The sequence below is a fragment of the Triturus cristatus genome, chromosome 1_2 (genome assembly GCF_964204655.1).
Source record: "Triturus cristatus chromosome 1_2, aTriCri1.1, whole genome shotgun sequence".
NCBI lineage: Eukaryota > Metazoa > Chordata > Amphibia > Caudata > Salamandridae > Triturus > Triturus cristatus.
Window position 1 is genome coordinate 381841129 of NC_140580.1, and position 16092 is coordinate 381857220.

General features: G+C 42.0%; 1 protein-coding gene across 2 annotated transcripts in view; it reads left to right on the top strand.

The window, feature by feature from the left end:
- Positions 1-16092, top strand: part of RET (ret proto-oncogene) — a 261839-nt gene that overhangs the window by 144830 nt on the left and 100917 nt on the right. The window contains exon 1 of one of the 2 annotated variants that reach the window (XM_085605137.1): positions 15944-16058. The exons of the other annotated variant lie outside the window; for it this stretch is intronic. Coding sequence (XP_085461263.1) covers positions 15983-16058 — 76 coding nt within the window. The 5' untranslated portion in view covers positions 15944-15982. Of the gene's footprint in view, positions 1-15943; positions 16059-16092 lie in introns of those variants that run through there. 2 annotated transcript variants of the gene reach the window in all.

Sequence of the window (16092 nt, forward strand, 5' to 3'; positions counted from 1 at the left end):
AGGGCCAGATTTACGAAGGTATTGTGTTGCCCTTGTGTCACACAAGGTGACGCAAGTGCAACGCAAGCCTTAAGTGAGATTTACTATGCCACGCAGAGACACCTTGCGTGTCTGTATATGGACAGTAAACCTGGAGTAAAGCAACAAAACGCAAGTTGCTTTCTTGGGTTACTGTGGTCTGGGATGGTATTCCATGGGTGGATCATTAGTATTGCCACTCATCCACCCATGGAATTTGATGCATTCCCAGATTTATTACCAATTGTAAATCTGAGGATGTGTCAAAAAGGTAGAATGCACAAGGAGGAGAAATAACAATTTTTCCTTGTTTTATTTATTTCCTCTAGAGGAAAAAGTCCCTAAGGTGCCACTTCCTGCACAAAAATACTGCCAGCAGCGCAGGCACACTTGCACCATGGTGCAAGGGTGCGTGTGTTGGCGCTATGGTGCACTGAGTGCACCAATGCTGGGAGAGAACAGGAAGGTGTTATAACTTAGTATATATGACTCATTCCTGCACTCTTCATGTGATTTAGTGCAGTAAGTTAGCTTGCTATGTTGTGCTGAGTCACATCTTCGCAAATCTAGCTCCTGGTTTGAGTCTTGTCACTGGTTCAACATCCTGTGATTCTGGGAAAATCACTTAGGCCCAGATTTATGAAGCCCTTGCATTGTCATTGCATCACTTAAAGAGGCGTACGGCAACACAAGGGCTTCAGTGAGATTTACTAAGCCACGCAAAGCCACCTTGCGTTGTTCCATGTGGCTTATTAAATCTGGAGTAGCGCAAGGCAGCACAAGTCGATGCTTTGCTTTATTCTGCCGTGGCAAGGCGTTCCATGAGTGGAAAATGCATCCACCTATGATTTTTGGGGTATTCCCAGATTTACTAACACTAGTAAACCTGGGAATGCATCAAAATGATACGCTTTCCTAGGTGAGTCATAACAAGGAGAAATATGTTTATTTTTCATTGTTTTTCCTTTTGTTTGTGTGAAGCACACATAAAAAGAGGGAAAAAACTCCAAGGGGTGTTTTTGTGCAGGAAAGTGTCCCTTCCTGCACATAAACAATTCTGCCTGTGAAGTTGGCACCCTTATACCATGGCGCAAAGGCGCCCACATTAGCACAAGGCTGCACTCACTGCACCAGCACAGGGAGAGAGCAGGAATGCATCATATCTTAGAAGATATGGCGCATTACCACTCTCTCCCAGTCACACAATGCAGTAACTCTTGAAGCATGGAACAACCTGCAAGGCATGGATGAAGGCCATGGCCTGCATCAAGAACTGATCGGGCCTCGTCAACGGCCTTGGCTGTTGGCCCTTAGGAAGCGGGAATGATTTGGGTGTGGGACATGGGTCCTGTCACCAACGTCCATTGTGCAAGGCCAAACACCATACCCACTGGCGTCAGTGGGGATGGGGTCGGGATGCATGGAATGTAGAGGACTACACAACCTGCCAAAAGTCAGCCATGTCTAGTTGAACCTAGAGATAGTAGAAATGGGAATAAATTATATCTAAAGGCCGTGCTGGCTGCCCAGAGCTCGCTGAGCCTGAATCGAGGGTCATGTCCAGTGTGTTCTCAATTTGGATGAGTGGGTTCCACCTTAGAGTTATAATATCCTTAGGCCCTGCTTGTAATTTTTACACATGACATCACAGATTATAGCAGAAATTCTATGATCTGTTGCATTATCGATGGCTGTCTGAAGACCTGTACTCCACAGCCATTTGATTCCACCACTTGGAGTGTGCCAAGCAAGCTCTAGGCTCAAGGCCCAACCTTCAGACAGGCCCTATGTTCGGCGTGTTCTGTGCTCATACAACAATGAGGGCATGACCTTCAGCAGTGCCAGACATGCTGCAGTGGTATGGCCTGACCTTTAATCAGGCCATTTGCTCAGCAATCCTTCCCACAAAACCCTCTGGACCCCACTTTTGTGTATTCCTAGCACACTCTGAATACAGGTCCAGACCTAGGGAGAAAACAAGTTAATGCACTGGTTCATCACATTTTAAATCCCAAGTAATTATGAGTTTTTCACTTCGTACCACTTTTAGGTTGATTTACCATTTTCCCTATACTCAGTAATTGGTTTAGACAAGAGCTGTTCATACCAAGATGATCCAACTTCGGCCAAGGTGAATCTTAGTTAATTATGACTAATGACCCTACAATCACATAACATACATCTAAGCAGTTATTGTTTGGCAATTGTACATCTGTTCCCATAAGTGCTAATGTCATAAGTTGTTGATTGTTTGGCCCTTCAATTGAAACCCAGCCTGGTAAAAAGGCCAAAAAATTTTGTCCTCAGCTCAGAGGTTTAATTTTTCCCCAAAACTTTTCACTAGCAGTGTACATTCACACTATAAAAGTCAAATACGAATAGAAACCTGTCCTGTTGTTGCTGTCCATTGAATTAAAGGGGTGCGGTTGGCATTGGAATGCTGTTAAGTCCCCAGATATGCTGAGACACATACAGGATACAAATTACCATTTCATGGATCTACTGTCTGTCATATCCAATTCAAGGCGGCGTCTCTTAGCCTAACAGGACTTTTCTGAAGACCTTCAACGTTTGTAGACCATTTCCAAAACTGCAAAGCACAATAGAGTGCGAGACTGCTAGTTAGGCAGCATCCTGTATCAAGTTATAAAAATCCGCTGTAACGTCTGTTCATCATATCACACATTCTTCCTCACTGGTCTGGTATGTAGGCATCTATTTTAAGTCCTATGTTTGCCTTCTATTTAGCTTTTATTGTGGCAGGGGAGTCTACAACGACTCTGGCACCCTGAGTTTGCATACAAAGAGCTGCTCTAGTATTTTTTTTCAAGTAGTTGAGAATGAAACCAGGAGGATGTGAATGGCATCTATTCTCCCACAGATCCATTATTTTATAATTATCCATGGCTGTAGACAGAGCATTGTTAAGCATCCACGAATCTTATCTATAGTCACCTCCAGTGTAAAGCTAGATCCTGATCACCATTGTCACCGACAAGATACACTGTTAAGGTACATTTTGTAATAATCTGGTATCCTTTTTCAAATTTCACCTTTCTACACAGTCTTTTCTCTAGGGCGAGCTGATGCTCAACTATTCATGTGGTTACATTTGTGAATGGTGATCACACACTTGCCTTGGAGCTATGCAGAAGTTGTTCTTTCAACTGACCTGCTAGAAAATGTTATCTAACATAGTCCTCTGGGGATGTGGGAATTGCATAAATCATCTGTAAGGTCAGATATTTGCTTTGCTCTTCTTCTTAGCGCTAGAGGTGCATGTTATTGTGATGCTCTTTACTGTTACCTCTGTTTGTGGGAGCTGTTCATTTTTCACCTTATAAGTGTTATTATTTTTTAATTAGAATAGCTGTTCAGTCATTAATACGTGCAAAAAAATCCTTACTGACCAGTGTCTCCCTAGAACCTAGACAGATAAGAACATAGCTCAGATGTTAAACGTATATGTTTTAATGATTATGACAAAATACCCAGTCCACCTGAAATGTAAGATTCAAGACTTTTGATTCTATTAATTCAGCATAAAACATTTTATGATGGCTGGCAGGGTTGCTGCAATGTTAAGAGTAAACTTAATAGTTTTAAATTAATAAATATTCTACATTTGCATTTGTTTTAATTTTTAATGTAAGAACAAAGCAATCAAAATGCTAAGGTTCTAGACCTCTTAAAATACTCGAAGGGAATAACCGAATCAACTGTTGCAGATTTATATGCTAAGGGGATATAAAATGCTGTAATCGATGCAATGCTACTTATATAAAGAATAGTGTCATTGTTTTCATTCCATAGGTGTGTCAGGGAGTTGGCAGACAGTTTAAACACTCCTTTAAATGTCTATAACAGTTCTTTGTATACACATGTTTATATAACTGTATCAAGTCCCAGAAGTGTAATGTACCTATCATGCATAAGTGCAAAGGAGGACATTGTGCAAACTGATTATTAAAATTAAAAAAACACGTTTCACCATTGCTGAGATTTTGTTTTTATTTAAAGAATGCCAAAAACTCTTCTATATATGAGAACATCAAAGGCACCTTTTTCTACGACCTACCCTTAGCGCACAGTTTTCTACTTCCTACCCTTAACATTTGACCCTCATAGATGACATTTGTCCATTTACAACATGTCTGTGCGTATGCCTTTGCATGGGAAGTTTGATGAGGATTGTTTAAAAGTGTTATATTGTAACATATATGCTTTACTGTGAAAATGACTACCTCACATGCAAATACTTTTTCGGCTACGTCATAGGGAAATACTTTTCTGTATTCAAAGAGTACTTTGTTATTCAGACACCAATTAAAATTCAATCTTCGATTAAATCTTTGGTGACCTATAGCCTTTGACCTCTTAACAGATACCTTTAAAACATTCTCAAATGTTGTTTGTCCTGCTATGAATACTTTTGAAAAAGTTGGTGAACATCAATCAAGTAGAAAGAAAGGTGGTTGCATGTCACATTATTGGATCTTCATGAGGGGCAACCAGTGAGGTTGGTGGGCCACAGAGAAGGTGTTTGATACCGTAGAGTTTGGTTACATGTACAAAACCCTAAGACACATGCACTTTGGGGAGCATTTCCTGAAAGTCTGAGGCTACTGTACATCCATCTGATGGAGTGAACGAAGACAGAATGCATTATCTCATTCTCTGAAGGTATAACCTGAGTGACTGCCTCAAAACATGAGGAGGCCCAAAGCACCCCGTTAAGTGCCACCTCAGAATGAAACACATGCGGATCAGAATACGAAAGGGGACGGCTGTGTGGCCCCAGAACTCGGGAAGTCTGTTGCAAAAAATACTGTTGATCATTGAAGAAATGCCAACGGCGCCGGCGCGGGAATTCAATATCAAAATTGTTGTGTTAGCTGGAGAGTTAATACATATGGACCAGAGAAAGAATGCTAAAGAGTGACAGTGGTAGAAATTAAATTATTGCCTATGGTGACTGAAACTGGGGAACTCCGTAAGTAATTGGTTAATTTTCATGACAGACTTCACTTTTTAGAATTTAATGTTGAAAATTCTGAAGGGGGTCTATGACGAAACAGTATATGCATTTTTGGGATACCCGAACGAAAGGAAGGGTAGAGTATGGTATTATTCCTTAAAGAGTGGCTGAGTGTATGGTTAGTGCCAGATGAATTGACAACATTATTTTCAATGTAAAGGGCACTCAGGACCTGCTGCATTAGATACCACTTAAATACCACCTAGGCATGTCAATGCCAAACGTCTCAACTATTATAATGGAGATATCATTCTTCAGCATTACAGAAAGAACCGGTTTTCACTGATCGTGCTGCAGCTGTGCTGAAACTGCAGAGTCAAGGAAGGATCTCTATGGCGGGATCACCTAAAGTTGACAAAAGTAGCTTGATCTGCAACTCCATTATATACTGCTATTTCTAGTGCAATTGAAGGTGTTGAAGATGCCACCATATTCTATTTCTTCATGGATACAGCAGTCGATATGCACTGGACTGAATCACTGGGGCCCACTAAATGCACGTACCCAATGATCCAGTCTCAGGTCTCGTTCACATCATACAAGAAGGAATTGAAGAGCAGGGAGACCTACAATAGAAAAGAGGCTGAAGGGCAGAACTGGGCTGTGGTAGTGGTTGAGGCACTAAATTGAGTCAGACACTCAACGCAGGACAGTGGCACTGCTTGCCAAGCCGCCACTCTGGTAAAGGATCCAGCAATTACACCCTTGTGTACTAAAGAATTGGGCCGGAAACCAAGTATCTAAGTCCAATGGGAATTGAGTATGGTATTGATTTGTATATAAATGTTACAACTTTGGTAGGTAATGTTTTACTCATACATTCCGCCAAGGGTGGTGATTGAAATGAATAAGCCACAGCAGGGGGTCAGATGGGGCGTAATCTAATAGAAAACCTCTCTCCTCTTGTTTATGAATCTTAATCTGTTCCTGCAGATTGTGTTTTGTGTTTATTTCCTAAATAAGTCTTACGGCTGTTATGTTAGGTTGAGGATGGATTATGGTTATGCTCGACCCCAGGGCTATATTATGCTCTAATGGTCAAGGTTGTAATCCACATTGCTGGGATGTCTGAAACCTGTATTTGGCATACACCTGCCTTTAGAGGGCTTATCACGTGTATACTCTTTGCAGGTAGATCACGAAGGCTGACAATTACATGGAACGTTAATGGTATGGCAGGGTCGGCCAATCTGTCATGCGCACTTTAGAGCCTGCAATCCCAGTGCTGTAAAATGGCTGCAGGATTTCAGGCACAGACCCCCAGTCTAAAAATGAGCACTGGGTTAGCCTGCTCCAACCAATCCTTGATCTGCTCACAGCACGAGAGCAGCTCCATGATTTGTTGGATTTGCATACAGGAAGTAAATAACCTTCCTTTCCTACTCGTTGTCATCAGGAGAGGAGAAAGGCAACATATAGGTGAATTTTACGGTACGCCACGTCTCACCGATTTTTTAAGTTGTTAGTGCCCCTGCTCACACTTCTAGGGGTGTACATCTCAAATGTAGAACCTGAACAATCCCTGAGCAAGTTATGGCTGTAATTGTCACTTGATGTATGAATACACCTTGTATCCAGAGGAATGTTACTGTGTACCTGCCTGACCTGAAATGGGATATACCATTCCCTTCACTCACTGGTGTGAAAAGAATAAAACAACGAAATAGTTTAACAAATTGAATGGGCAGATTGTTCCTGAGGGATGCTTGGAGGTATGCAGATCCAACAATTAGATTCAATGTGTTCGTAAACTCCATGCAACTTATCAGCCTGCCAGTGTACTTTGATCCCTTAGTACCTCCCCACTTTACTCCCACATAAATGGGGCAGGATTGAGGTGACCATTCCTAGCATGGATTTGCATCCACAGGCATTCTAAGCTCATGTGTTACAGAAAACAATTAGGGGCACAACTATTAATTATTCCACGAAGAATGTGGAGTTAGTCGCAAAATGCTATTGGAGGCATTTAAAGTGGTGGTGAGTGGGGTGTGCATTAAGACAATGTGTGGAGTCAGGCAAATGTTTACTATGGAAATGATGACACTGGAGGCTAGCCTGGGGAAGCAAGAAAAATTGGTACCACAGCAGGATTCCCACAACGATGAATTACTAGAAACTAAATAGAGACTTGCACAGATACTTAAGAGGAAAAGATGCATTGGTTACTGTGACTATAGAACACACTCAAAAACAGGCAAAGAAGCCGATATGTTAGCATTCAAAGTGCAGCAAGACAAAGACAGACCACCATTGACCCTGATAAAACCCATGGTAGGCAAAACAAACACACGCAAATGGAGAAAAAAACAACTTTTATTACTATTGTACCTTATGACATACTGTCCCGTGGCACAAAACACTGTCTTTCTTGGTGGAGGTGGACTACTGGCTCTCTCAGCCAAATACAAACAACTACTATGAGTTTCATTCGAGATAATGTATGTTAAAATGCAATTAAATAATTGAAAACGGCAGAAACGTCATCTACTGATGGCTTGCAGCAGAACTGTGCAATAGCTTCTATTAGATGGGCCCTCTCTCATAAGACCAGGGAAGCTCTGGTAGCTCCGCTCACTAAACCAGACAGATATTTGGCGAATACTCATATGTCCCGATGTCCATGTTAAATAGAGTTTAGAACATTTGGAGGAAAATTTTGGTGACCGGGCTTTTGACAGTCCTTCCGAAATTGATACACTCAGATCAATGTAGTTTTTTGTCCCTAGCAGAAGCACCTCACCCAAACTTTGAAAGCTTTTGGACATATAATGGCAATGTTATGAGTATCTACAAGCACTGGTGGTGGCCCAAGTACACATGGAAGGCTTTTGATTTCCGTAGGGTAGAATTATACCTACAAACCCCTAAGGGACATGAACTTTGGGGAGGAATTCCTAAAATGGCTGAGGCGACTGTACACCTGTCCGATGGAGAGAATGAAGACAGGATGCATTATCTTAGACAGCTGACGAGGAATGGATCAGAGTACAGAACAAGTGGCCAAAGTATCTAGAAACTCATAACTCAAATACATTCAATGTAATTACCCTCACCATACATATTTCATCCATAGACAACTGTGTAAAATGAACTCAGAAGTGCCTAGTAGGTGTCCTAGAAGCAAAGTAGATGATGACGCATTCTTTCATATAGTTTGGGTGTGCCCCAAGTTTAGGACTTCCTTGAAGACAGTCACATACACGCAGACTGACGTTACAGGAAGGGAGGGTCTCCAAGTTCCCAATACACATTTCTAAGGGCTTATGCCACGTCCTAAACACATGAAAGTAAAATGCAGGTTAAATGCCATTGCTGTGTTGATAGATAAAAGGCAAATTGCATTGCCCTGGAAAGAATCTTGAACCCTTACCACTCAGAACAGGATACCGGAAACAAAATGGTGGATGGATGTGGAAATTGGGAGATTCAGGACGTTTGATAGAAACCTGGGCCTGGCTGGGAGATCACAACGATGGGCCATTCTATTTCTGTATTCCCTGCTTTTTGGTGACCTGCCACCCTGAAGTGCCTTGATAGCATCAAACATTCGTTATTGCCATCTACTGTGTCATACTGTGATGAAAGTGAGTAATCATGCACCCGGTGAACAGTGATGATAAATTAATAAGTGTAATACATGTACATAAACCATGTGCTAGGGCTCAGTTTTGTTCATGTTTGTTGGCAACGGCTATATGCTCATCATAGTAATGTAGGATGTTATATTCCAATAAACAAAAGACAGTACTCATGAAGTAGACATCGAATGTTGAAAATATTACAATAAAAACATAATAAAGTGTACAGTGGTTCATGGAGATACTAGTTCAGTAATGGTGAAGGGAGACCGTTTCCGGCAGTTTAAGTTTGCAGTCGCATAGAAACTGCAAACACAACTCTTCCCAGTGAGCAATTCATCCACCCACCTATAGCAACCACTGTCTATACACGTCCTGTTTTGGCTGGCTGGGAAGTCGTTTTCCACAGGAACCCACAAAAACACATATCCCTCTAGGATAAAATACACCAAATCACCTCAAGAGGCTGCTGTCTAAGCACGGGCACGCTAGGAAGGGTGAGATATAATTTTTGTAACAGGTGCATTTGAAGTCCCTTGGGGCTTTATATGGAAATATAGAAGTGCAGGTTCTCACTACTCCAAAGCACCTGTTTGCTACTGAGAAGTGATTGTACTCTCCTATTAAAAGTATGACACAAGAGCTAGAGGTGGGTGAGCCTCTGAAAACTCGAGCCGGGCTTGAGCCAGATGCCAGGCTCTGGCTCAACTGGAGGTCCTCTTGGAAGCTCAAGCCCAAAACGAGCCGAGCTGACATGGCTTCTGCCTGCCACCCTCCTTTGCCCTCAGGCACAAATAGTGTAGAACATTAACAATTGAGGTAAAAAGCAGAGACAGATTGATACCAGCTTAGTGGCTGATTTGTACAAAATGTAAATAGAAAACCTGGGATTTATCCTCACATCCACGCTAAAGAAAATGGTGTGATTTTTGGCAAATATTTCATCTGATGGGTATTTCTTTTTCTTCATTATTGGGTATAGAACCACCTTCAAATATTTGAGTTCAGAATACCAGCTGTGCAAACACCTATTGTTAGGTTTTATAGATTATAATGCTGCTCTACATATAACAGTCTAATTCACATGCATGGTGCAGTTGACAACTGACTTGCCGCCAGTGCTGTGGCACGAATGGTTCTAAGTTCATGTTTAAAAACTATCACTTTTAAGGGTACCTCTGGTGCAGTGATATTTGACATATTAACATCAAAGTTTCTGCATGTTAAAGAAATACACTTTCGTGAATTTTGGCGAGACTTTACCATATTTTACCTCATGTTTGTTGCATATAAGGCAAACATTTTCAGGGCTCGCTCGTTTGCCGGCTCTTCGAGCCAAGCCAGACCCTTGGCTCAGCTGTGTCTGGGCTCGTCATTTTATTTGTTTGCTCGAAGAACTCTAACAAGAGCTGAAGTGGTAGTAATCTCCCTTTCAAATCAAAGAAGTGCAGGTACTCAGTACCAGGCAGTCCCTATCCACTCAAGCAATGTAGTCTTTGTGATGTAGTCTGTGCATTTGTATTTTGTCTTCGTGAGCGCCTCTTTGCATACATGTGTATGATTTTACATGTAAAAGCATTATAGAAGGCAACATTTTAAAACTAGATTGCAACATCTTTGTTAAATGTACTACTTTGAATTTCCTACTAATATCAGCCCCGAGGCATGCATAAAATGGATCAGCGCGCGGCCTTGAGTCGGGTTTTCATTGGACGGCGGCGGCTCCGGTTTCCGTGTCGTCACTCGGGCCTCTTTCCGTCCCATCCCAGATGCCGCTCATCTTTCCGGCCAGGCTCATATTATTGTCCCGGGTCGATAGACTCCCGTCGGGGGTGTCGTTCATTGACATCACGTCAGCTTCCATATCTCTGACGATGATGTGCTCTTTCCAGCTCCCCTTCAGAGGGCGCCTGGGGGCCCGGGGAGGTTTTCGCTGCTGACTGCTCGTCTCTCTGAACGTGCGAACTGTGATATGACCGTGCGGTAACTCCTGCAGCTTAAAATGAATACGACAGATGCCGGATCGATCATGCGGAAGTTGGAGCTGTGGGGCGGTCAAGTGGCGGTGACCTCTGCGCGATTTGTCTCTGTCCGTCTCTCTGTATGACTCTGTCGCCCCTCCCCGTGAAGAGACCGACCCCCCCCCCCCTCCACCCCGAAACCCTCCATCGCAGTAATGCCCGTGTCCATCCACATAGCCACATATCAAGCAGAACATTGTCTCTTGGTACTTAAACACCACGGCACTTTAGAGAAACGTTGCACTTTTTTTTTTAAAAAAAAGACAAATTCGTTTTCTTGATTTTTGACGCTTGTGTAATTGTGAGTGGAACTAATGGCATTGTCGGGGAGCAAAAGGTTTGCTGCCCCGAAGACATTCAAAGAACGGGCAGATTTCACAGTTATTTTCTCTGTATTTGTATGATAAAACGATTTCGACAATACATTTTTTCACAAATGCGAAACCTGGTACTAAGTTTCAGGTAACCATTTTTTTCACATTCACATTCAAGCACATGTGTACTGGCGTAACTCGTGTAGTTGATTTTGTATGGCACTTTCACTCATTCCAGGATTTATGGACAAAAGCATTTTTGCATTCGTGGCTTAATACGAGCACACTGACAATGGTAAAGCCACAATTAGAAGTATAAGAATGCAAAGTCGTGGTAACTATGATGAAACATCTGGCTGGTGGTGCAACACGTGACATGTGGCACTTGACAGCGATGCTAATTCACAAAAGCACACAATAAGAGAAAAAGAAACGATGTTGACAATTTGAATTGTTTTTGTTGTCCTGCTTTTAAGTTTTTTTTTGTTTTTTTTACATTTGTATGTTTAAAAAAAAACACAGTTAAAAATTACTTTGCTCTTTTTGTGCCATACATTCTAAATAAAAAGTGCATTTTGGGAACAAGAAATAGGTTTGTAATTATTACTGTACATTTATTTGCAGACAAAGATTTGGGGCCCTAAAATATTATCATACGTTTATAAGGGGAGAATGCCCTTCAAAAATGGACAGCCATATTTACTGAGCCTGCAGCTCCTGATTCACACCAGGAGGTCTGGATGGGAGGAAGTCCAGGCCCGAATGCACTTCATTCCTCCCAGATTCATGCAGAACCTCAACACACCCACGAGCAGTGGGCATGCACTTGCTTTACACACTGGCTACAATGAGCCAAGTCCCTTCTCATGTCAGCTGGCTCCCACGTCTTAATCAGAATCACCGATTGAATTGGCATGAACGGGCAGTTAACAGCCTCAAATGGCATTGCATCACATCACATTAAGGGGCATATCAACAAGGGCTTTATCTCTGCTTTTTTGGCTTTAAAAGCCAAAAAAGGAGAGATAAAACTAGCGCCCTATCAACAACAGGGTGCTAACATGCAAATTTACATGTTAGCACCCTTTTACTCTACGCTTCCCCTTGCATCTCTAATGAGATGCAAAGGGGGCGTTCCAGAGTAAAATAATAGGAGAAATGTCGCTAAGCGACAATTCTCCTATTATCAAGAATGTCGCTAACCCTGTTAGAGACAAAAAAAGCAGCGCTAACCGCGGTTAACGCTGCTTTTTTACGTCTGGTATTTTTCAGACTTAGCCATGATATCCTATGGAAGGAGGATATCATGGCTAAGTTTGCCTGTCCCTATCAACAAGGTAACGTGAGATTATCGCTGGGTTTCCAGCGATAATCTCACGTTAGCCTGTTAGCGTGAGGATTTTTATCGCTATTGAGATAAGCGTTGCTAATAGCACGCTATCTCAGCGATAAAAATTCACGCTAGCCGGCGATATTTATCCTAGCGCTAAGTGCGCTTAGAGATAATTATCGCCGGTTGTTGTTGAAATGCCCCTTATTTACTTATTTTTTTTAAAGAGCACTGAAACCCAAATAACTTTCTAGTGCTAAAATGGAAGACAAATGAAACAAGGAGAAAAGAAACAACGAGAACAATAAGGGGGGCAGTAGTAACAAAACGAGAATTTCTACCCATAAATTAGGGTTAGAATTGTAATTAGATTCGCCACTGCTGAGGATTTCCAAGAGCAGTTTAAGATACCAACATTGCAGTGCCAGCAGGAGACATTCTGCAACGGCCTTATGCCTCGCAGGGCTGCCTTAGTTGAACTGGTGTGTGACATGCATGGACTTCATCACCCCCTTCCATGAGAGAAGGAGACAGAGATATCTGCAGTGGGAACTGCCCAGTCTGCATATTTAGCATCTGAGGTATTCGAAGATGGCTAAAGCAAAATGTGCATGCACATCAAATGGTGCAAAAGTGCTACTTCTTTGCAAGACCATCAAGATAGTTTGAGATCTGTCCTCTGCCTGCCACAGATAGATACAAACGTGAGAAAACCCACATGAAACACCAACAATCCCTAGTGGGACCTTGTTGCAGGGTGGCTGTGTACAGGGCAGTGTCATAACGCAACAACCCAGTCCCCAGATCCTGCTACAAAGTGCTGAATGTCAATCCTCAGTGGGAGCCCCAAGTGTGTGAGTTCATGGACTGGTCCAAAGTGTCTGATTTTAGAACCCAGTCCCAAGTGTGCGGTTAGGTCCTAGTCATCAGTGTGATGTTGGAGTCTGTTCCTGGGCGTGAGAGTCCATTCATGAGAGTGACATTGCAGCCCTGTCTTTAGTGTGAAAATACAGCCTATGTCTCAATATGAGTCTGAAGTGTTCACCTTTGTGTGATACAGACAGGAGTAGAGTCCTCAGTGAGATTGTAGCCCAATTCTGGGAGTGAGATTACAGGCTAGGCCTTAGTGTGAGACTGGTAAATAGTAATTAGAGTGAGATTCGAGTGTGACATAAAATAATGACTAATTTCATTCATGAATGCATAATTGGCTGCCTGAAGTGACTTACAGTGCACTGTAATGTTCACCGTCCTGCCTCAAGGTGCTTTTTCTGAACTGAACACAACAGAGGTTCGTAAAAGTCATTTTCTGATACAGTTTAGAATGAGAGCTGCCCGGTGGAAATGAGGATTATCCGAGTGAGTGTTGTGTAGTATGCAGAATCCCTCGAATTCAAATTGTCTGTTTTTTCCCCCTTAGTAACCGGGTGCTCTATAGTTTTGAAGTAGTCCTTAGTTGAAAGAACATCAGGAGTGCCCTGAGGTGTTGCCTTGTTGGTTGGCTGCTGGTTAATTTAGGGGCTCTTGGTTTCATGCATTCAGGGTTGGCTTGGAGGCAGAGGAGTGTCTTCATTGAATTTCTGTACAGTGGGAGTTGTAGCTCTTCCTACTCTTGGTAGAGAATTTTGGAACTTTTAGAGGCGTGTGATTTCTTATTTCGGCAGGCTAGGGAACAGTGGGTTGACCTAGGCCGAGGAGGACGTATTGATTTCTTTCACTAGCATTAGGCTGCCCGCCTGTTGCCTGATGGAGGGAAATATGCATTTTAGCGCGTGTTGTGATGAGGAGTCCTGTACAATCATCCAAGCTGGGCACATTTTGAGTCAACAGAGAATCTTAGAGTTCTGACATTGATTCAATTTCAGTGGCCGGCCGTCTACAGCCTCAATGTGATGGAGACATATATATGTTTATTTTTTCTGGGAAAAGAAGGTCTGAATCTCACTGCATGAGATTCTGAAAACATGCTCTAGTAACTGTAAGTATTTTGACCTAAATTAACCATTTTTTCATGGTTTTGATATCAGGACCCAGGCAATTCTGATAATCAGTAACTACTGCAAATGTTTGTAAGAACCTGCTGGTTTCAGAAAATATTCAATTTAATGCACAGAAATGATCTTGCTGGCGATTGTGTTTAATGGAAAAGTTATGTTCTAGTCTTACCTGCACTGTACAAATACGCACATCATGCACTTTGTTTAGGCATGTCTGTAAAATTGAGCTGTAGCCACGTATATTATGGGTACAGCGTCCTGAAATCCCCAAGGGTTAAGTTTGTTTTTTATAGCACAACTACAAAAAGAAACCCCAAAAAACAAAGCAGTTGTGATAGCCCAGTTAAAAGGCAGACCAAGCCAGAAAAAACGAAACTTTTAACTGTGGCAAATGTTTTAGCTCCTATCACCTCTGGACTTGAACTAAACTGCATGAAAATGAAAATATTACCATGGTAATTTTAAATGAATGTAAAATTGAGTCGTTCTTAAAGTGAGCAACTTTAGAATTCCTGTATTAGCAAACTGGGCCTGCGCGTGTATGGCTGTGGGACCAACTCGTCATAAACAGAGTCCAGTTTCAGTTCAGGACAAGAAAACCAAGAGGCAAGGGAACCTATTGAATATTGTCTGAAAACCGATTGTACAACGGTACAAAGCAGGTAAATACATCGTATGCCTTTGCCACTCATTTTTTAGCACGCATGTTTTTACCGTGAATATGCATTTACAATGTATGCCAATAGCACGCATTGTTTTTAGACTTAAAAACAATGTATTTGTGGGGGGAGACCCCCGACGCCCCTTCAACCTACCTTAAATGCGTGGTATTGGCATGCCTTGTAAATGCATATTTGTGGTAAAAATATGCTTGCTAAAAAATGCGTGGTAAAGGCACAGCGAGGTAAAAACCTCGTTGTAAAGGCTGTTCCCCTTTTGATTACATTTTAAGTTGTTGATGTTTATATTTAACACATTGATCCATTTTGGGATTTTTGGGGGGACTAGTTGATGTAACATCTATGATAATAAAATTGGTGACTAATGTCAAAGGTGCACTGGAAATATTTTATTTCCGTTTGTATGAGTTAGTCACCCTGTGCAGGCTGCTGCAGGATTTGGGGCAGAGGCAGAAGTCCAGGGACGTTCATGGAGCCCTCATTAACACAAAGTACAAGTATAAGCATGCAATACCGTTTAAGGGTTTCACAATTAATGCATATTACATCATTGGCTGGCAGTTTCAGCAGAGAGGCCACTTTCTGTATGAGCATGGAACCAGAACTCTACTCTGTCATGACTGGACAGCTGTGATGCACAGCTGAAAGCAGAAAGCTAGCACTTCTGAGAATGACTTTAGCTCCTGATATTATCAGTCCAGCAACCTGTACAAGCCAAATATCGCACAAGTACCTAAAGGTTACTTAGCGTGCACTATGCACATTAACAACAACAACAAAAAACACGCATCGTATGTGACACTGCAACCTGCTGGGTTTCATCTTGGGTAAATCAGTACATTTGCTCAATTCCTGCAAAAAAATCACACTTACTGTTTGCACTGTCATTAGGCATAGCTTAGGCGCGTCTGCTGTTGAACATAGTACGCCATTGGAGTGTTTTCAAATTCTCTATTTCAGCTTTGGAAATACATCTCTGTTCTTCCTGGATTGTTTTCTGGGCATGTTTCCGAGAAGCAGCATCAGTAAAGCAAGCAACTCTTTCTTCTTAACTGACTTTTTTTCCAGTACTGTTTTAAGTGAGTATTTGTTTTATATGTCACTTGTGAAATT